At 39.9% G+C, this 20,839-nt stretch overlaps 2 protein-coding genes across 2 annotated transcripts in view; one reads left to right on the top strand and one right to left on the bottom strand.

Annotated features, from left to right (window-relative positions):
• Positions 1–80: 80 nt before the first annotated feature.
• On the top strand, positions 81–5,414 carry LOC115919460 (multiple epidermal growth factor-like domains protein 11). Its single transcript, XM_030973342.1, has 5 exons — positions 81–138; positions 1,742–1,911; positions 2,688–2,818; positions 3,319–5,043; positions 5,084–5,414. The coding sequence occupies exons 1-5, from the start codon at positions 81–83 to the stop codon at positions 5,412–5,414; spliced, it is 2,415 nt and encodes an 804-aa protein (XP_030829202.1).
• Positions 5,415–10,869: 5,455 nt separating this feature from the next.
• LOC115918320 (multiple epidermal growth factor-like domains protein 6) overlaps positions 10,870–20,839 on the bottom strand; it is a 36,874-nt gene continuing 26,904 nt past the window's right edge. The window contains exons 4-8 of the mRNA XM_030973339.1: positions 16,876–19,389; positions 15,130–15,233; positions 14,044–14,233; positions 12,442–12,521; positions 10,870–11,686 (exon numbers count right to left, since the gene is read on the bottom strand). Of these exons, the coding sequence (XP_030829199.1) occupies positions 11,178–11,686; positions 12,442–12,521; positions 14,044–14,233; positions 15,130–15,233; positions 16,876–19,389 (3,397 nt within the window). The 3' untranslated portion in view covers positions 10,870–11,177. The remainder of the gene's footprint in view (positions 11,687–12,441; positions 12,522–14,043; positions 14,234–15,129; positions 15,234–16,875; positions 19,390–20,839) is intronic.

Below are 20,839 nucleotides of genomic sequence, written 5' to 3'. Positions count from 1 at the left end.
GGACGGTAAACCCCAAACAAGTGACTCTGAAGATCAACCCCAGAATCCTCTCATCGGCACCAGAGTTGCCTAGGGCAATGATGGCCGAGAAGATTGTGCAATGTACCGCGCCGGTCTGGCAGGAAGGTGCCAATTGTGGTGAGGGGTTTTCATAGACCAGTGGATCTGAGATTATATTATCAAACAAACAAAAGCTATGATTTTAGAAGAGTACGAATTTACAAATAGTAAAAAAAAAAAAGTGAAAGGCGTAAATATTCTAAAAAAGAATGAAATGCCGATAATACCAAACAACAACAACAACAACAAATTTATTCAAATTCAAAATGAATATTTTTAACGACAATTAAAAAAATCGTGGACAATCATTCTTTAAATGAATAAATTTGACAACAATTAAAAATAAAATAAATTTATTACCCTCTCTTCTGCCATTCGATATTTTTCAAGAGGGGGAGGGGGAGCACGTGCACCTGGAGCTATGCTGTGATAATTTGTCTAAATTCCGCTCCTTATAGAACAAAAATGTCACGTATCGTCATGAAATTGTTTTAATTTGTTTTTTATTCAAAAATGAGCCATCAGATGCCGTCCCGAGGCCGGAATTGGCTTCCTTTCATATGCACCTCCACCATTATGAATCTACTGGCAATCTTCAAACAAGTACCTGTTTATTTTCATTGAAATCAATTTTAAACTATAAAACTTGCGTGGTGATAATTCCGGATGTTTAACAACCAAGAAAGGAAACATCTGACTTGTCACCCCAGTCCTATTGTCGGATTGTTGGAGAGTGATAAAGTGTTTATGGTAATTTCCTTCCTTGGCTAGAGTACTGGATCATTGTCAAGAAGTTCTTTTAAAATTGATTTCCCACTCAAATCACATGGAATATCTAAGGCAACCAACGTTTTTTTAAAGCATTAATTAACCTTGATTCGTTATTTGTTTATCCCATTTCCCCTTTCGACTCTTTAGATTGCTATTATAAGTTAGAATTATGTTCACGTATTTGATGAAAATATGCCATTTCCCTTGATTAATGGTATTATAAAATTCTGTTAACTTTTAATTTATTTAATTGCAAGAAGGATGCAGAATAAACAATCTTAATATCGATAAGATTGTATCGTAAGAAAAAATCAGTAAGTGCAAAAATGTAGTTGATTTGTATTAAATTTTTTCGTCGTTCTTTGTTTTATCTTAAATTGCTTATTACTTATTTCGATACTCGCTTATTTTTAAATCAATATTCAGGTTGCATCATTGGATCTTCAAACTGTTCCTTTTAGGGGGCAGGTAACACGAGATGACTTTACAAGTTTCTAATTTCATCCTCATAACATCTCGATTAATAATAGCTTACATTTATAATGCGCCTAATACTTTGTTTCTAGGCACAGCACTTGTTATTACCCTGGTCATCGGATTCAAGCTTACCCGCACACATTGTAAGCACATTATCCATTCCCTGTGGAGCATTCCGGCCAGTCGCCATTTTACAGGCGCCACTTGCTCATCCAAACACATTAAATTTCACATCATAACGGGTACCCATTTAACACCTGGGTGGAGAGTGGCAAATGTAGATTAAAGTCTTGCCAAAGGACATTAGTGCCGCGGCGGGACTCGAACCCCGTACCTTGCGATCTTCAGTCGGGTGACTTATCTACTAGACGACAACACTTCTAAGGACGCCCTTGGATAGTATACATTACCATTCTCTTGATTTTCTGTGTAGAATGTCCAAAGAATACATGGGGTGTTGGTTGTGCTACCACATGTGCCTGTAACAAGAAAAATTGCAAATGCAACCGAGCAACTGGAAACTGTTCGTGTAACAAGGGCTGGAAAGGGGCAACCTGCGAGGAGGAATGCGACGCTCAACACTATGGCAGAAACTGTAAACTGGTAAGCCACCATTCCGGGAGTTACTTATTAATTCCTGTTAACAAGATCACATAGACTTTCAAGAAATCAACTTAAGGGTGAAATTTATTACTCCATTTTGTTGCCTGTATAGAAATCATGTATGGATTACGTCTAATGTCATTGCCGCGTTCACACATTATGATCAGGTGACGCACAGAGCTTTTGAAATGGCCTAAGGTTGTTTGTTTGTAAAGTCTTTGCAATAACGATTGTTATTCATCATTCATCATGAGTACTTTATTAAGTTCATTTCACTTGTCATACTAAGATCTTTACGAATGTTTTTAATAAATCAATGTGTTCGTCCATCATGTTCTGCTTGCAGAAGCGGATCCTTTAAAGGATACTGTTTATCATACCTTTTTTTATCGTGCGCTTCTCATTTATACTTCTCCATTATCTGATCTCATATCATTTGTAAAGCCTGATTATATAACTGTCTCTTCAGCCATGTATAAAGCCAGAATAATTTAGTAAAATTATGTATGACAATATTGGTTAAAGGGTAAACCGTCAAATCCGTATAAATCAAATCACATCAAATCAAATTAACGGTTTTAAAGTGAATGCTGATTTGACAACGGAGATTACCTTCTATTGTTTATAGTGACTGGAAATACGAACCGTACTTAGTCCATTTCATGCATTACAAATCAGTTTAATGTCATAGATTTCAACACTGTACACATGGCCGACTGATGGATTATCATCATAATCTAATCAAAATCTTAATTGTGTATGATTCCACTTCCCAGACCTGTACCTGTCAGAATGGCGCCACATGTAATCGTTGGTCAGGTGCTTGTACCTGTACTGCTGGTTGGAATGGCAAGTCATGTGATCAACCGTGTTCTAATCACCGCTACGGAGTGGGTTGTCAACAAAGGTAACTTATCTAATTAATATGAACATAATCAATCATTACGGATCTTTATTCATTACCATGAACCTATTATCAGGAGAGCTTTTTAACTTCCTCGATTCCTTCCAGTTGTCAAATACCCTTTTTTATTACCCATTACTCGAATCTACGGGTCCCCATTTGTATCCCAGCCGCCAGATAGTCCAAGCATCGGTCAGCATGCGATCGGATTTAACAAATCTCTTTTTTCATGGAAACAAACCACAGGGTATAGGCAATTTAGGTAGGACTATCAAGCTCTAGCTGACAATAATTGTGTTTCTACCCCGACTCTACTCTATACTGAAAGTGGATCATTTAATGATTACTTAATTTTTCTAATTATTCCGATTTCAGTTTAATAACCACCATGGAAGCTATATCACTGGTAATTGCGCGAATAATTAAAACACTAGATTTTAACATTTATAGAGGTTAGCATGAATCAAACAGTTTGATCAACTTTACATTATTTTGTCTTTCAGATGCCGTTGTGCGAAAATTGCTCTTTGTGATCCTGTAGATGGCTCTTGTACGTGTCGCAACGGTTTCTCCGGCACACTATGTGATAAAGAATGTCTTTGTCCAGACGGGTCACCATGCCAGTCTGATGGTTCTTGTGCGTGTGAACGAGGCTGGACAGGACAAAGATGTGACCAACCATGCCCTCTTGGTACGTTCGGAACTGGGTGTTCACAGGAATGCCTATGTCAAAACGGAGCACACTGTAATCAGACAGATGGAACCTGCACTTGTTCATCAGGTTGGATGGGGGAAGTCTGTGATGTTGGATGTCAGGAGGGGTATTACGGACTTGACTGCAGAGATGTGTGTTCTTGCGTTAACGGTGCGAATTGTAGCCACACCAGTGGTTCATGCTTTTGTGCACCAGGCTGGATTGGAGAGACATGTTCTGAGATGTGTCCAGATAACTTCTTTGGCGAAGGTTGTCGGACGGATTGCCTGTGCCAGAACGGAACACATTGCCATCGTAAGGATGGTCACTGCGATTGCAGTCCTGGGTGGACGGGTGATCTCTGCGATGAAAGATGTCCACAAGGTTTATACGGAATGAACCGTGAATATCGATGCTTGTGTGAAAATGGAGCTGAATGCAATCATGTCGACGGCACTTGTTCATGCCTGGCTGGCTGGCGAGGGCAATTCTGTAAGGATACCTGTGCGGATGGTACCTTCGGATTGAACTGTGAGAATGAATGTCAGTGTTTCAACGATAGCGCATGTGACCCTGTTTCCGGGTCATGCAGCTGCCAACCTGGATGGACTGGGGACTTGTGTACTGAGGTTTGCCTGACAGACACCTATGGATTAGGATGTACTGTGGAATGCAGATGTCAAAATGGAGGCACCTGTTTTCATGTGGATGGATCATGCATGTGCGGTAAAGGTTTTATTGGAGAAACATGTGAACAAGAATGTCCAGAAGGGTTCTATGGGCTTGAATGCTCACAACAGTGCCAATGTGAAAATGGAGGAACATGCAACCACATAAATGGCTCATGCACGTGTACTGCTGGTTGGATAGGACTAGATTGCAAATCCCCTTGTGGAGACAGCTCCTTTGGTCTACAATGCCGGGAAGTTTGCGCCTGTCGAAACAATGCTTCGTGCAACCATATCGATGGGAGTTGTTTATGCCAACCAGGATGGATAGGAGATTTGTGTGAAAACAGATGTCCAGAGGGACGTTACGGCAATGCTTGTAAGCTTCTTTGTGGTTGCACAAGTGGTGGATTGTGTAACCATGTTGATGGTTCATGTAATTGGTTTCCAGGTTGGACTGGCGTGGCATGCAGTGCACGTTGCCAAGATGGATTTTTCGGACAAGACTGCCGACAGTTATGTCAATGCCAGAATGATGGCACATGCGATCACATCGATGGAATATGCACTTGTAAATCTGGATGGACTGGGGAAGTGTGTGCTGAAAAGTGTCCAGTAGGATCTTATGGGAACGAATGCCTGCAACAGTACCAGTGTGTTAATAGAGGAACTTGTCATCATGTTAGTGGAGCTTGTTCCTGTGCTCCAGGATGGCAAGGTGTCACTTGTGCTGAGCCCTGCAACGAAAACTTCTATGGACAAGACTGCCATGAGCGCTGTCAGTGCCAGAATGGTGCCACATGTGATAATCTAGATGGGTCCTGCCTTTGCGGACCTGGATGGATCGGGGAGTTCTGTGAACAAGCGTGCCCTTTAGGACTTTTCGGATCTGGTTGTTTACAACAGTGTCGATGTGCAAATGGTGGAAGTTGCAGTAACATTGATGGGTCTTGTTCTTGTTCTCCGGGTTGGACTGGACAGCTTTGTAATGAGAGATGCAGAGAAGGATTCTTTGGTCATGGATGTCATTAAATATGCCAATGCCAGAATGATGGTACATGCGATCACATCGATGGTTCATGTACTTGTGAACCTGGATGGATCGGAGCCATATGCGATGAAAGGTGTGTTCAAGGTTTCTATGGCCAAGATTGTCAAGAAACATGCTTGTGCCAGAATTACGGAACGTGTCACCATGTCATTGGATTCTGTATTTGCCAATCTGGATTCATCTTAACATCATAATCGGGCAGCTGGGTGTAATATTCCATCTACATATCCTTTCTAGTACCATAACTACGAAATACTTAACAATATCATCGTACTTCTATTCCAATGGTTTGCTCCCTCGCCTCGTTTACTTCCAAAAGTATATTTAATGGAAACTTGATAGTCAGGCCCTTGGCGAAAGTGTGCCACTACACCAATATTTTGTACTTCCTCTACTTCTTTCCTCTCATCAAGCGCGTAGCCAGGATTTTATTTTAGGAGGGGGGGGGGGGGGCGGGGCGGTAGTGAGCACGCAAAGCGTGCGAATCACTGACCAAGCTCGCATAGCGCGCTCCCTAGGGGGTGGGTGCAGGGAGGGGGGGGGGGGGGGGAGTTTTCCCCCTCCTTTTGCGAAGCGCGAAAGCTTTGACGTGTCATTAGATTACTATAGAAAGAAAGCGATCCGTTGTACCGTTCTCGACTCTTAATCCTTTTTTCTTCCTACTTCCTCTTCCTTTCTTTTTTTTCTCTCTCTCTCTCTCTCTTTTTTTGGCCGGCGTTTTGTTGGGGGGGGGGGGGGGGGGCGACCGCCCCCATCCCCCCCCCCCCCTGGCTACGCGTCTGTCTCTCATTACCTTCTTCTGTATTTGGCAGACCTCTACGTTGCTGCTGTTGAGACCAAAGAGCCAAGTTCCAAACAAGACCAGTTAGGAGTGATCACTGGTGTCACTGTTGGGAGTGCTATAGTGATATTTGTTGTTGTTGCAGTAATTGCCTACGTCATTCGACGGGTAAAGCACCGACCACCACAAGCAATTAACAGGTGTGGTATCAAACATTTGCACCGGGTTTATTTTGCTAAAAATAGAGAGTTAGGGTTGAAAATGGTTTTCATGTTAGGTTAAGGATTGGGGTTAGATTTAAGTATAGGTACAGTGTTTGGTCCAGGGGCTGAAGTTGGGAAATCGAGAATCATGAAAGTAATACGAAGTAAAGAATGAGAAAACAATAGCTGTTATCAAATAGGTTGAAGGGTGTTATTTTTATCATTTGGACTTATTCCCTTTTTGCTCATAGTAGAAGCACACATTGGACACATTTACATGCGAAAGCTTCCAGGTTAGCGGTTCAGATTTAGATATTGCATCAAGCCGACAGGGAAGCAGTTTAGCTGTTAATTAATTTTAAAAGCACCTTATTCTATTTGGTATGAGATCAGTTACAAGTGAAAGCATTATTATCTAATACATATTTTCTTTCTTCCTCATATTCAGTGTTCCAAAAGCCACTGATGGTCGTTCTCATCGGGTAGACATTAATGGTGATAAACTAGACGTAATCAATCAAAACTTATTAGGTTAGTTATTTGAAAGAAACGATTCCCTCGTTCAGTGTACACTAATATAGCTACACCCTTATTTCTGATAATGCGGATGGATGTGAGGATATCAAATGAGTGCATTAGCGCCATCTGCGTTTGAGAATTAGAAGTACATGTATTTTAAATCTTTACATTTAAAGGTTTTTTTTCTTTCTTCTTCTTCTTCTTCTTCTTTTCTTTTTAATCATAAAGATCAGTTTAATTTGGTTGCATTCCGTAACATGCTGAAATATTTATTGTGAATGGCTGCCGCCAAAATTGATTGAGTGATAGAATGTCTTCTATGGGGCGGTGAAAAGCTCTTGCACATCTAAACCGGCGTAAGTGGTGGTAGAGGGTGGGTAGAGGTTGCAGAAAAGCTTGAAATGACATTTTATTTGGGTAACCATCATCTTTTTTTTCAGCTAGGTGTTTTGTTAGTAATGTTTAATCATAAATGTATACACGTTGGATGACGCTACATCATCAGAGGATGTCAATTAAGTAAACTATAAACCATTCAAAATGTGCTCGCTCGCTTAATTCAACAAACATACCCCCCCCCCCCAAAAAAAAATACTCAATGATCATCATTGAGTATACTCTGAACATTTTTCCTAGAGGTGTCGTGGACGAGTGGATATGTCACCGGACTGTGGATCACAAGGTTCGCGGTTCAAGTCCCACCGCGGCACTAATGTCCTTTGGCAAGACATTGATCTACATTTGCCACTCTCCACCCAGGTGTTAAATGGGTACCCGGTAGGATGCGAAAGCTAATGTGGTTAGATTAGCAAGTGTGCGCTTGTAAAAAAAGACGCCTGGCTGGAATGCTCCCCAGGGAGTGGAGAATGAGCATACATTGTGTGCGGGTAAGCCTGAATCCTATGACCGGGGTAATAATATATACATCTGTAAAGCGCTTTGAGAGGGCCTCCGGTCCTGAAAAGCGCTATATAAGAACTAGCTATTATTATTATTATTATTATTAATCTACATTCACACAACCAGCGTTAAAGCTGTCTCGTTTTCTTACTATTCAGACAAACCGGGATCGCAGTCGGATTGGAAGTCAACATCGAATGGTGATACGGGAGAGACACGACAGCAGTACTTGGAAGGAAGCGTCGAGGTCATCAGCGTTCGTATGCCAGAGAATGACATTGTCGAGCGGGAATCCAGCTTATAATATCCTGCGAGTCATTGTGTGTGGCTGCTTTAAGCATATATTTAAAAAATATGAAAATAATGCCAAATCGTTTGTAGCTCCATTTTGCTCTCTTATGCTTTTAACAAATTCGATCCACATTGGACCAAAAGATTCCCTGTGGAAATGTGCCCTTCTTATTTTCATGCACTGTAAGCGATGAGAGAAAACACTGTTTTTCAATCCGTATGATTGTCTCGCCCTCTAGGCGATTACAATAACTCTGCAGCGGGATAATCCATGCAACAATGCTTTGCTACTTAATAATATCTTGTATAATTTGTATAATAATCATGATGAAAACTGTCTGTTTAGTTAGTTGCAGTCCATTAGATGATTGCAAGGTTCATACCAAAGGAATGTTAATACATTTAGTTGGCTTGTTTTCAACGTGATACGATAACCCATCCTACCATTCTATCATTGTTGTTTTCGTTGTTATTATGTTCATATATATATAGCAAGCACAAAGTGCTCAATATCATTGCAATGTCAGCTCGGAAGGTTTGATATCATTACCGAGTTCTTTATTTGTTGTTCTTTGCTTTTATAGGGATGGGTGAGGCAGATATCTGTTACAGCCCTCCTCGAAAAATATCAGTTATTATGAAAAAAACTTGAGTTATTTCCAACACCTTTGGTGTAGCTTCAGGGGGCACTTGCCCCTCCCCAATATGTGAAATATCAATATCAAGGAAACGGAGTTAAGTCTTTTGTTAATTCCGTTGGTTGCTACGGCAGGCAGCCAGTGAAAACGAATTCGTTTAATGAAATTATGGAAATGCAAGCACTACTTTAAACAAATAGAACTTTGTTATTCCTAGCTCATTTTTCCTGACTAAGGGGTCATATGAAAGGGCAAAAACTCTACTTTCTAGAAATGTGATTTTTTCTTTGAAATTCAGAAACCGTCCGCCAAATAACTTTTTGGTTTCCTCTCTTCAAATTCATTTTTACCACTCATGCGTGAAATATGCATTATATGAGTTGCATCAAATGAAAGAGGAGGATCTAAGCTTTCGAAACATGTGTCATTTATCAATAATAATTGTGATTAAGTTATAATTAAACATCGATAATTCTCGGTTTTGTTTTTTCTGGGACGCACTGTACATCCATATCTCCAAGCTAGTAAATGTCTTTTTTATACTATTGCCATTTTGTAGAATAGCATGTGGTAAACATGATGTGTCTATCTACGAGAAAGTGCAGATATCAGGCTTATCACAAAGATGCTTGTAAATATTTTGTTTATATTTTATATTTTCCGTATAAAGGTGAAGAAGGGCGGTAATTAGATATTGCTGTACTGTTCGTGTCATTTACGCAGTCTTTAAGTGTTGATGCTCAGGTATATACGTAAATCATGTTGCTTTCCTCAACTTTATCAGTAATTTCTGTACATTATAGTTTACTTGGTAATTGAAAATTGTCATCAAAGTATGAGTTTTATATGTTTTGCATCTGTATGATTTCAAACACAATGCGAAATGGATGAATTTGAAAAAGAGAAAAAGAAATTGTGACGACTTTTGTTTGATTGGAATGCACACAAGGAGACAAAGACAAACTTCTTTTATAAGAAACAGGCTATATAGAATTTAATCATTGTTAAATAAAATTGTATTTACAGTATAAAACAAAATTACAATAAAAGTTTTCTTTTGAAGAACATTTGCAATCTATGTACAATTACTGTTTGACCTTGTCCTTCTTATTTATGTACAATAATCATGCTGCATTTCTAACATACAGGTATAGTTTGTTATATTTTTGAATTAATTATTAAAATATTGAACTAACTGAGAATTACCACACTTGTGAAATTATGCTCAGCGACCATGATTTAACGGCTATGCTATCATAAAAAACATCCACGTGTAAGATTTTTTATTTTTTATTTCATGAATTGACGACGATCTTATTCTATACTCGAGTAAAAATAAATTGCACATAGTTTTCATACCCTTACATAACATAGAATATAGAATACTCCAAACAACAAATATTCAAATTAAAAAAAAACTATCGGCAGTTCATAAACATTTGAATTCCATATGACGATATTTTATAGTCAATGTACACTGATCTTCAAAATGGACACAGATTTGGAGATTACATTTATATCAATATAACATTCACGTTCATGCATATTCAAGTCTTGTTCATCCATAATATTCCAGTACATGAACACATATTCAATTTTGTCATTACACTAGACGTTAATACCCGATATCTATCCAATTGTTTGTAATGCAACGTTTAGCCCAATTTATATGAAGGAAATCGATAGAATGAATTTATCAAGGCTCATTTTTTTCTGAATCGGATGCATTATTTGCAACTGGGACAAAATCTGTAGTTACAAGGTTAAGTCTTATGTTACGTTTTAGTCTTCACTCTTAACTGTTTTTCAATCATATTTCAAATCATTCTCACATTTATTGCCATATTAATTTCTGCAAATATTAGTAATACCTGCATAACTATATAATTCATGAGCACACCATACCCATATTCCTCCTTTCATTTGCGACATTTCCCTTATCTCTCTTGATTGAGGATCATATCGGTCATGCCTGCAAGACCACAGCATATGTATATAAATACAATTAATATCAATTGGGTCTTATTTACCAAGGGAAGCCACGTCAGTATTGATAATGCGCTTTTTATGGAAGCTGCAAATATCATTACCCCAGCATTACTATGTATACACCTGAGTGGAGTGCGATAAATTAATTTAAGCAAAACACCTTGTCCAAATATGTAAGCACCGAGCAGGATCGAACCCAAGACCTCCCGTCTGAGTGCCAAGAGCCTTCACCAACGTGCCCCACTTGGTGGGATACATTTCAAATTAAATATCGGAGACCTAAATGCTGGCTGTTAAAAGACGTTTTAAGTCTCAGCCGATAGGATTCCCTAATTCATGCTCATAGGAGAAAAAAACTGTTGTCGATTCCTGGCTTCCTCTTCGTGACGACTCTGGACACGTCCTACATAAGCGGCATATGTACGTTACTCAAACTAACTGACTGACTGACCATTCATAGCAACATCTTAGAACGGAGCAGGCCTATTCGACAACTCGAGTATAAAACGCTTGCGATGCGACAAAGGCATCCTTATTTGTAATTGTAAACTCCGCCTTGTGCATTTGCTGCACCTTAAAATCTTAAAATCTGCTTTCTTTTATAGCAGAATGCAAGATGGTTGGTTATTCATGATGCAACCTCCCCACTCTCCAAAGTCACATCAGGAGGTGCTGTAGGAACAATGTTAGTTTGCGTGACATCTACCGACATTTGCTCAACTTTTTCTGACTGAGTAGTGTCTTTGACAGTTAACTGCGTCTTGTTGATATCATCTTTCTCTTCGACACCGACATCGTCTGTCCCTTCGACATCAACGACATCGTCAATGGGTATTCTTAAATCGACACCCGACGATCTTAAAAAGTCTGCCACCGATTTCGAAACATCCGATGATGTTCTGTTTGGTGCTAGCGACAGGATGGTGCGTATTTTGCTCGGATCTCGAGGAAAGGGGATGGGTTTTCGGTTTAGACTGTTTGCTGTGCTTCTCCTGACGTCATAATCTTCCTCTACGCACTTGCCGAACTGGAAGTTGAAGAGTGATGAGGAGGTTCGAGAATGTGTTTTGTCCGAAGATGATAATAACGAGGCCATGCTACGCCGTCTCTCCTCTGCTACTCTTGTTGCTAACGCACCTGAAAGTAGATGAAAAATCATATAAAAGACATCAGTATTTGGTTTACCTACGAGCAATCAGGCGCGTACGCAGGGGGGGGGGGGGGGGGGGTTAAAACCCCATCCTTGATATTTTTTTATGTGTGTATTATGTGTGTATTTTTTAGCAACCCCCCCCCCCCCCTTTGTGGATTTAAAAAAAAAAAAAAAAAAAAAAACGAAGCAAAATACGAAGCAAAATGTCAAATTTCCAAATTTCGAGACCAAAAAAAAAAAAAAGAAAAAAAAAAAGTGTCCTCTTTACCCCCCCCCCCCTCCCCTCCACACTTATTCAGCGGCGGGCTGAGTCGTTGCGAAATTTTTGGCCCGATTTCAAAATATTAAACCCCCCCCCCCCCCTTGAAAAAATCCTGCGTACGCCACTGCGAGCAATACACATTAGAAGTAATAGTGGAGGGTTAACAAATACGAGAAGAGAACAATTTATTACTAATAAGGTACGAGAGAAAACTTTTCTGCTTGTACTGAATTAAGTACAATTTTTTTCTCAGCCTACAGGAAATCAGGCGAACGATAAAAAGTAATAGGAACGAAGAAGTAGTAGGGGTGGCTGTGAAGGAGGTATATATTAGAGGGGGTGATAGAGGTGGTTTTTGGTGGTGGTAGAGATACATGGCATTGATGGTTGTCGTGGTGATGGTGGTATAGTGAGATGGTAGAGGTAATAGCGATATTTTTCTTTTTTTCATTTTCATGTTCTTCTGAGGCTCCTTACCATTTGTCTTCGTCCTGTTTCTGTTCAAATCTAGGTTCTTCATATCACCTGCAAGTAGATCTTCTAGACGTTCACCAGTTCTAATTGAAAATGAAAACAATAAAATAAACTTTAAAATAAACTAAATACGTTAGTGAGGAACAAGAAAAAGGAGGAGAAGAAGAACAACAACAATAGCAACAACAATGACATTTGAAATGTTGCGTGAAAGATTAGATATGATCAAGGAAAGACTAGTTAAAAGAAAAATGATCAAAGTCACCCCAACATTCCCCAAAATGTAGTCTATGATTGGACTATCTTTCCCATTTCTGAAATGTCATTGACACAGTTCAGTTTTTCATATGAAGGCACATGACTTGTAATCTGGAATTACAAACATCTGTGTCCAGGCTGATTTAGCATAAATCTGATTGGAGAAATAATACCGGTTTATAAACGATTTCCATATTATCTCGAAACTCATACACGAATCCCTTTCCTATCTCTCGTTTATACTTGATGACGAATATATCTGTTTCCCTCCCGACTTTTGTCATGTCAGTGGAAGGGGGAGGTGTGAATGACAATATTAAGTAGCGGATGCCATGTGGAAACATTTTAGGGGTATTCAAGAAGATCGTTAAAGACAATTCGAGAAAAACGCAGAAAGAGTTAAACCTGGCAAAAATAAATCCGTTATTTTCTGACGCGTCAAATGCCAACCTCTTTCCAAAGAAACTCTGTCTACTGTAGCAAAATGATTAAACGAAATAAATCAAAACATGCAATGAAGGTACTTTGATTTCATAGTGACATGGATTTTGTTTGGTAATTTAGGGTCAGCATTATGGTAAATTTAAGAAATGAAAAGTTGAAACTTATGCTTAAAGGTACTATGTCCCTTTTGCAGCCAACCTCAAATTCTGTAGAACTTTGCAGGAATTATGAATATGTCATGTATGTCCTATCTGTGAAATTTAAACGTTAGCAGTGTCCTCATATTCAAATTATGCAAGGAAACCCGTTTACTTGCTAGACTTCACTGTCAGACACTATTGAGTGACTGACTGGCTTTTTTTTTCTTCTTTGGTAATAACATACATGAAAAGAGTTGTAAAGGGTACATGAGCATTTGTCTACATCAATAACCCACTTCTTGTGATGGCCAAGATTAAACTGATTCAATCTTTGCGCAGCGTAAAACGTATGACCATTCGGTACAATTGTCTGAAAGTCAAGACTATTACTTTTGGGCTCTATAGCCCTAAAGTCGATTTGACAACTAATAGTCGTTATTTTCCCACTTGAAGAATTTTCAAGCCCCACCTTTTTTAGGAAAGTTCTAAATTAGTATTATCTTTTAAATGCAGTTGGAATTTATCTTTTTCATTTTTTGGCCTGCAAATGGGACATAGTACCTTTAATGCCGAAAAGATCTATTTCCTTCCTAGGGGGGGGGGGGGGGTCTGATTTCGCCCCATCAATCCCCGTAACTCTACCGGCTTAGTAAGGGTTCAAGGCTTCAGACCGAGACTAAAATGAGAACGCTTTTATGAATACGAGCAATCATTTCTTTATTTTAAAATCCCGTAAAATGAGAAAGATTAATTATTATCTTACTCATATGTGCCACGGTGAACAAAGCGGAACCGGTGAGATGCAACCAGAGTGAAAACGATGAGAACTAGGAGTGCAAGAGCGCCCCCAGCGATGATTGCGTACATAAAGAAGGGAGTTGGCATCGTGTCTCGAAGCTCCTGCCTTTGAATGTTACCGCTACCCCTCTCAGTTAGGTTCACTTCAAAGTTGTCTACAAAGAAAGGAAAAGGAACAGTAAAAACATTTATTTAACATTTCAAGAAATAGAAGTCGTTCCGAGGCACGTTTACATAGCGACTCCATTGATGGTGATGTGCGATATAGAAATTAACTTTGTTTTCATTATTAGTATCATTATCATCACCATCATTCGTATCGTTATTGCTGCGTGGTCATAGAGACATTATGATACGGGATATCATCCTACATGTAAAGAGTGACAGGTGGTCAAAACTGATATCAATAAAGAGGTAATGTTTGATCTTTATTTCATGCTCAATCTGAGTCAGCTCAAGGGTATACAAATGTGCCTTCAGTCTTTTTTTGTTTGGGTGGTGACAAAAATCTATAAATGCTCATGCTCGTTAATAACAGAAAAAATAAAAATTGAAACCATAATTGTTTGACAGTTCTAAGGTTTATATGTCGTAGAATTATGTAGGAAGTAGATAAGCTCTTTAAAACCTAATTTCAGCACATTGCCTGAGGTTGGGGGAAACCGTTCTTTCACCCTTGAAGTTGGGTTTCCATCGCTGTTGGCGGTTTGGTTTTTTTTGTTTAGTAAAAAGGCAACCTGCACCCCTTCCCGAACAAGCTCATAGCCAGGGGAAATTGGAATGTTAACTAACTTGAACACCGTGTGGATGTGGATGAAATATGAGGTTAAAGGGGAACGGGATTTTAATTAGCATGCACTAGATTGTCTAGATCCCATACAAGAGTTTTCTGAAGGCAAACTTTGATTAGGTGAAGACAGCGAATCAGTCTCACACAGTCACACTTGTGTTTCCTCTAAGTAGGCCTCTGCTATAAACATATTAATATGTGACGCACTGAAAAAAATTGCAAGTGAAAGTTTGTTGCATTAAAGGAAAGAAAAGAACTTACCTATACATGCACCTGTAGCTGGTTCACAATTTCCATCTAAACCACATTCACATTGATGTTTACAGCCTGAACCAAAGTAACCTCTCGGACATGACTTCTGACATCTGTAATTAGAAGGAAAAAAAGAAGACAAAACCAAAGGGAATTAAGAATTATAAATAAATGTAAAGGACCCAACGATTTTCCATCGATATGCATTGCTATTTGTGATTTATAAATAAAAACAAGGTGAGAACAAAAGTCTGGCGATAAAAGAGCTAAACTTTGGCTAATTGTGTTCATCAACCATCAACCGTCATTAATGGCCAACTTAAGAAAGAAATACATTCCCTATTTAGTAAGTTGTGGCAAGAAAGAAGTAATCATAATCATGGCTGTTTGAAATAAAGCAGTTCTTGATATGTCATGATGAAATATGATACATTGCCCTTCGTTTTATTTTATGATTTACGAGGAGAGAAAGTTGGGTAAAATCGTGGATGAATCCATTTGGGAAACTTTGAGAGGATGTCGAGTCTAGACTTTGTTTCTGTTAAATCATTCAGGTGATTAAAGTAAAACATTTCACACATAAATGCCACTCATCGCTTCCTTGAAATCTAATTTAGGTCAGACCGCAAGAAAAATATGAATGTTGAGAAAAAATATAATTCACATTTAAGAAAGCCCCCCTGAAAACAATATGATTCAAAACAGAAGCTCAGTCAACAAAAAAGTAAAGAATGAAAATAACCTGCGTAATAACATAAAATGTTTATTCCAGACGAAACAAGAGGGTCTAAAGGGTGTGAATGTTTTTATCTCCAAGGTTCCTTTATGCAATTTTGTGTTTTAAACTCAAAGTCTTGGCTGTAACTGCTGTGATTTATTTAAATTTACATTTTGGGGGCACGGACAGCCAACGATAATGTTTTTTCTTTAATATGTGAAATAGTCTTTGTAAAAGCAGTAACACCTTGTAATATCATCTTTGTTTGTGTTCTACAAAGATTTTGTAACGACACCGTTAGGCACACTATCTCAGGCTAGCCACATTGATAGCACTGAACTGTCCATAAGGGTACCAGTCTCTCAACAACCCGTGCTGGTACACAAGGGAGTAGGTCTATAGGAAGTTTGAAGGTTCATGTTCCGATCAACAGGAAAACAACATCACGCCAGACATTATCGATGTTGAAATATTACCCCCAAGATGTCTCCATCGGTCTTTCTCATGCAGACCCTTCAAATCAGGTTGTCCACCTCTAAACGTTAGGACCAAAATAATTTCAGTGGCTTTGGGCTAAACTTCAAAACACACTTGTTGGTCAGCATCTTTTGCTCGTATTAGAAAGAAGGTACCCTTGCACCCATGCCTTAATTTAGAATACCCGTTCATTTGATTAGGAGCAACATTGCCAGAATATAGTTCTTATCAAAGCAACTAAGAAGGATGGTATAACCATTTTCTTTACGTGTATAGCGGCCTGGTCACTTCGGAACCTCAAGGTCTTCTATTGTGGCAAGAAGGCTTCCCCCATTAATAATGTTAACAATGAAAAATGTATAGTTATTTTATCCTTGTAAAATGCAGTCAAAACAGGATGCAAACATATCCTAACAAGTCATAATGAAACCGAAAGTCCCCATAAACGACATATTTTGCTCTAAGAAGATAATTGCAGACTGTTATTAAACTATTTGTTTTCATACGATAAGGAGTGCCTCTCAATATCAGCCAGACGTAAATATTTTGGTCAAACTTACCTCTTTCCAATATATCCAGGTGAGCAGACACAGCTCCCCGTCACGTGATGACAAACACCGCCATGTTGGCAACTCGGGCACTTCCGCGTACAACCCGGTCCATGCCATCCACTCGAACAGGTTACGTTGCAGTGTTGCCCCTGCCAACCGTGTTTACAAAGACATCCTACCACAGGGTCGCATGTCCCATGGTGGCATCTACACTCCTCAAGGCAATCTTTGCCAAATAAACCTTCTGTGCAGGACTCGTTGCAGAATGTTCCTGTCCAGCCATCTGGACACTTGCATCCAGAAACGTGATGGCACGTGGCGTTGTTATGACAGGTGCATCTCTCCTCACACTGATCCCCAAAGAAGCCCTCTGGACACTTGTCCTTGCAATCCCGGCCCAACCATCCAGACTCACAAACACATCCAAATTCTGGGTGACATTCACCATTCTCTCCACAATTACATTTCTGAGAACAGTCTGTCCCATATGACCCGACAGGGCATCTATTGTCGCACCGACTACCGATCCAACCAGGAGGACATACGCATCCGATAACATGATGACAATGTCCACCATTTTGGCAGTCACACATCTCCTGGCAATTGACTCCAAAGGTACCTTCCACACAGGGCTCATTGCACTGTTGCCCTTGCCACCCGGATTTACACACACAACCGAGAATAGGGTCACAGTCACCTCCATTTTCACAAGTGCAAACATTTAAACAGTTCAACCCATAATATCCTTCTGGACATGTTTCATTGCAGTTTAATCCTGTCCATCCTGCAGAACAAACGCAATGTCCTGAGATAGAGTCGCATGTTGCTTCGTTGAAGCAAGAACAGGCTTCTTTGCAGTTCATACCATAATAGCCAATTGGGCATGATTCTTCACAGTACTTTCCAGTCCAACCCGGTTGACATTTACAAGATCCGTTGACCGGATCACATGCCCCATCATGTTCACACCTGCAACTCTCTGAGCAAAACACTCCAAATGTTTTCAAAGGACATTGTTCACTACATTGGACACCCGTCCAACCCGGACTGCAAATACATGTACCATCTCCGGAAAGACATGTGGCACCATTTGTGCACCTGCATTCCTCTATGCAACCTATTCCAAACCGTCCGTCTGGACAGGGTGCATCACAATGTTCTCCAAACCATCCCGATGTACAACTGCAGAAACCGTTCACATGGTCACATTTTGCACCATTCTTGCACGAGCACTCCGTCATGCACCCTTGTCCGAAGAATCTCGAATTGCATTGGAACTCACAGTCACTGCCGACGTATCCCGGTAAGCAAGTGCAGGAACCACTGACATGATGACACGACGCACCATTTAAACACGAACATTCGTCTGCACAAGATTGTCCAAATGTGCCATCGGGGCAGATCCTGTCACAAAACTCCCCGTGAAATCCTTCAAGACACGAACAAGAGCCATTCACTGAGTCACAAGCAGCTCCATTTTGACACTGACAAACCTCTAAACAGCCATCACCATATCGTCCTTTCTCACATGGATACTGACACCATTTTCCAGTCCAGCCAGGTTCGCACTGGCAAGTGCCATACTTTGGATCACAACCGGTTGCGTGCAGACACTCGCATTCTTGACTGCACTCGTGGCCGAAAGTTCCTGCAGAACAAGTCATGTTGCATCCAGGACCGGTCAACCCTGATGGACATCCACATTCTCCGGTTACGTGGTTACACCGTGCATCGTGTTCGCATGAGCATGTCATCCTGCATGCATGTCCGTGGAAACCTTCTTCACAAACCTGGTTACAAGTCTCACCCACCCAACCAGGTAAGCATTCGCATGTTCCGTCCACTGAGTTGCAACTTCCTCCATTCAAACACAAACAGCTACTTCTACAATCCCTTCCGTAGTAACCTTCTGAGCATGGCACTTCACAACGCTCTCCTCTCCATCCTCCAAAGCAAGTGCACTCCCCTGTGATGTGGTCACACTCCCCATTCTGACAGCGACACTTATTGCCACATTCTTCGCCATAATATCCCTCTGGACACGTAAGATGGCAGAATCGTCCTGTCCAGCCTGAAGTACAGTAACACTGACCAGTCTGATGGTCACATCTTCCACCGTGTTGACACCTACAGGATCTTTTGCAACCAGGACCGTACCGTCCTGGCTCGCAGGCAATGTCACACTGCCGACCTTTCCATCCAGACCTACAGAAACAAGACCCGTCCACGTTGCTGCACCCTGCTCCATTGTCGCATATGCATTCAGTAACACAGCCCTCACCGTACCAACCCCAAGGGCACATCTGCAAACATTCCTCTCCCATCCATCCTGGGCTGCAGGTACAAGACCCATTAGTTGGGTTGCATTTCCCGTTGTGTTGACAGGTACATCGCTGAAGGCACCCTTCGCCGTAGAATCCTGGAGGACAAGGATCTCCACACCTCTCACCGGTCAAGCCTGCTGGACAGGTACAGGACGTGCCATTCAAATCAGAACAGGTCCCACCATTCATGCATTTACACCTGTAATATAGAAGAAGGAAACATTGTGGTACATAAGTATTTAACTTTTGAGTAGATTATTTTAAAATAATTCCTATGTATCAAACATTATAATGCTGCCAATCTTATAAACTTGTTTGAACCTATTATTTGATGTTATGGCAAGATGTCTAATCTTACATAAAGGTCTTAGTTGTATAGACCACTTCGAATGTTCAACAATATAGCTGTGGTCCTCCCCTCACTGTGAGAAATGTATTGGTGAAAATGTAATCATATACTTATTCATCCTTTACCCATGGCTTCAAACAAACCAAAGACAAAAATTGTAAATTTCTTTAACTCATATGATAATTCGTTTAGTTATCAATCACCCTATAACGCCTTTGAGAATTCTCTAACCATCAATTCTTGTAAGATATTGCTCAAGAATACGAGTCACGACCTTAACGAACACCGTTAGATGTCTAAATCATCTGGATATGTTTATGTCATCATGGCCATTCCTCCTCAGTGATTCACCTCCTAAACTCTGGTCTACCAGATTTGGCATCTGACTAACTACTCATCTCCAAATCATCTCAAATGAATGGCGAATGAACTGAAAATAAATCGCCGTCCTTCGGATGATTGTAATTTTCCTCAAATTTGTAGAAATGTGGAAAAACAGGACATAATTGATATCGTTTAACCACAGCAGGAACAGAAGAATTACTCGATTTGTTGGCTGTCCGACCGTGCCTGAGTGATTTGACGAAATATCCACGCACGGTGAATTTGAACTTCACACGGTGAGAGGGTGAGAGGCCATGAAGGGATGAAAAATTATTTTCTGTTTCGATAATCGTTTTTGGAGGCCGGATATACCTTAAAAATAGTTTTTTTAAATAGTTTTGGGGAAATGTTCGTTTGAGCTTTCGAGACCTTGTTATATAACCTTCTTCATTGACAGAAAAAAAAATCAGTATACCATGATGACGAAGCATACATAAGGTAATCTAAACAATCAGCTGATAACATTTGAAAGGATTTTATCAAATAGTATACTGTTTAACGTAATAGGAGTTATGCATCAAAATGAAATTTGCAAATCATCACTGATCAGAATCTGTCTAAATTCCTTGATCCCTAATTCAAAATGCGGATTTTGTTTGAGGCCCATCCGTATCCTTTGTCTGAGACTGGCGATACGCAAATATGTTTGCAGATATTATCAACAGTTTGTGGAAGGTTCCTGTTAGAAAACTGGATTTGTTTTCGCACCACAAGGTGACAAAAACTTTATAGTAGCAAATTTAGCACTCAAGTTTTCAAAATTCTGAAATAATTAATATAATTAATTGAAGAAAATGCAACAGTGAATTTGTTTTATAAGTTTTGAAGAAAAGCGAAAGGAAGAAGTATGACATGAAAGCTAGTGAAATCCTCTGGATTTTACTGAAATATGTTTACTATGACGGTGTTTTTATTT

This window comes from Strongylocentrotus purpuratus, unplaced genomic scaffold (genome assembly GCF_000002235.5).
Source record: "Strongylocentrotus purpuratus isolate Spur 01 unplaced genomic scaffold, Spur_5.0 spur5_scaffold_6, whole genome shotgun sequence".
Taxonomy (NCBI): domain Eukaryota; kingdom Metazoa; phylum Echinodermata; class Echinoidea; order Camarodonta; family Strongylocentrotidae; genus Strongylocentrotus; species Strongylocentrotus purpuratus.
The sequence above is the reverse complement of the archived record's forward strand: the minus strand, read 5'-3'. Positions and strand labels throughout refer to the sequence as shown.

Coding starts and splice junctions, on each gene's coding strand:
- LOC115919460 (XM_030973342.1), top strand. CDS start 81: ATGGCCGAGAAGATTGTGCAATGTACCGCGCCGGTCTGGCAGGAAGGT. Junction 139..1,741: donor GCAGGAAGGTGCCAATTGTG/GTGAGGGGTTTT, acceptor TTTTCTGTGTAG/AATGTCCAAAGAATACATGG. Junction 1,912..2,687: donor ATGGCAGAAACTGTAAACTG/GTAAGCCACCAT, acceptor TCCACTTCCCAG/ACCTGTACCTGTCAGAATGG.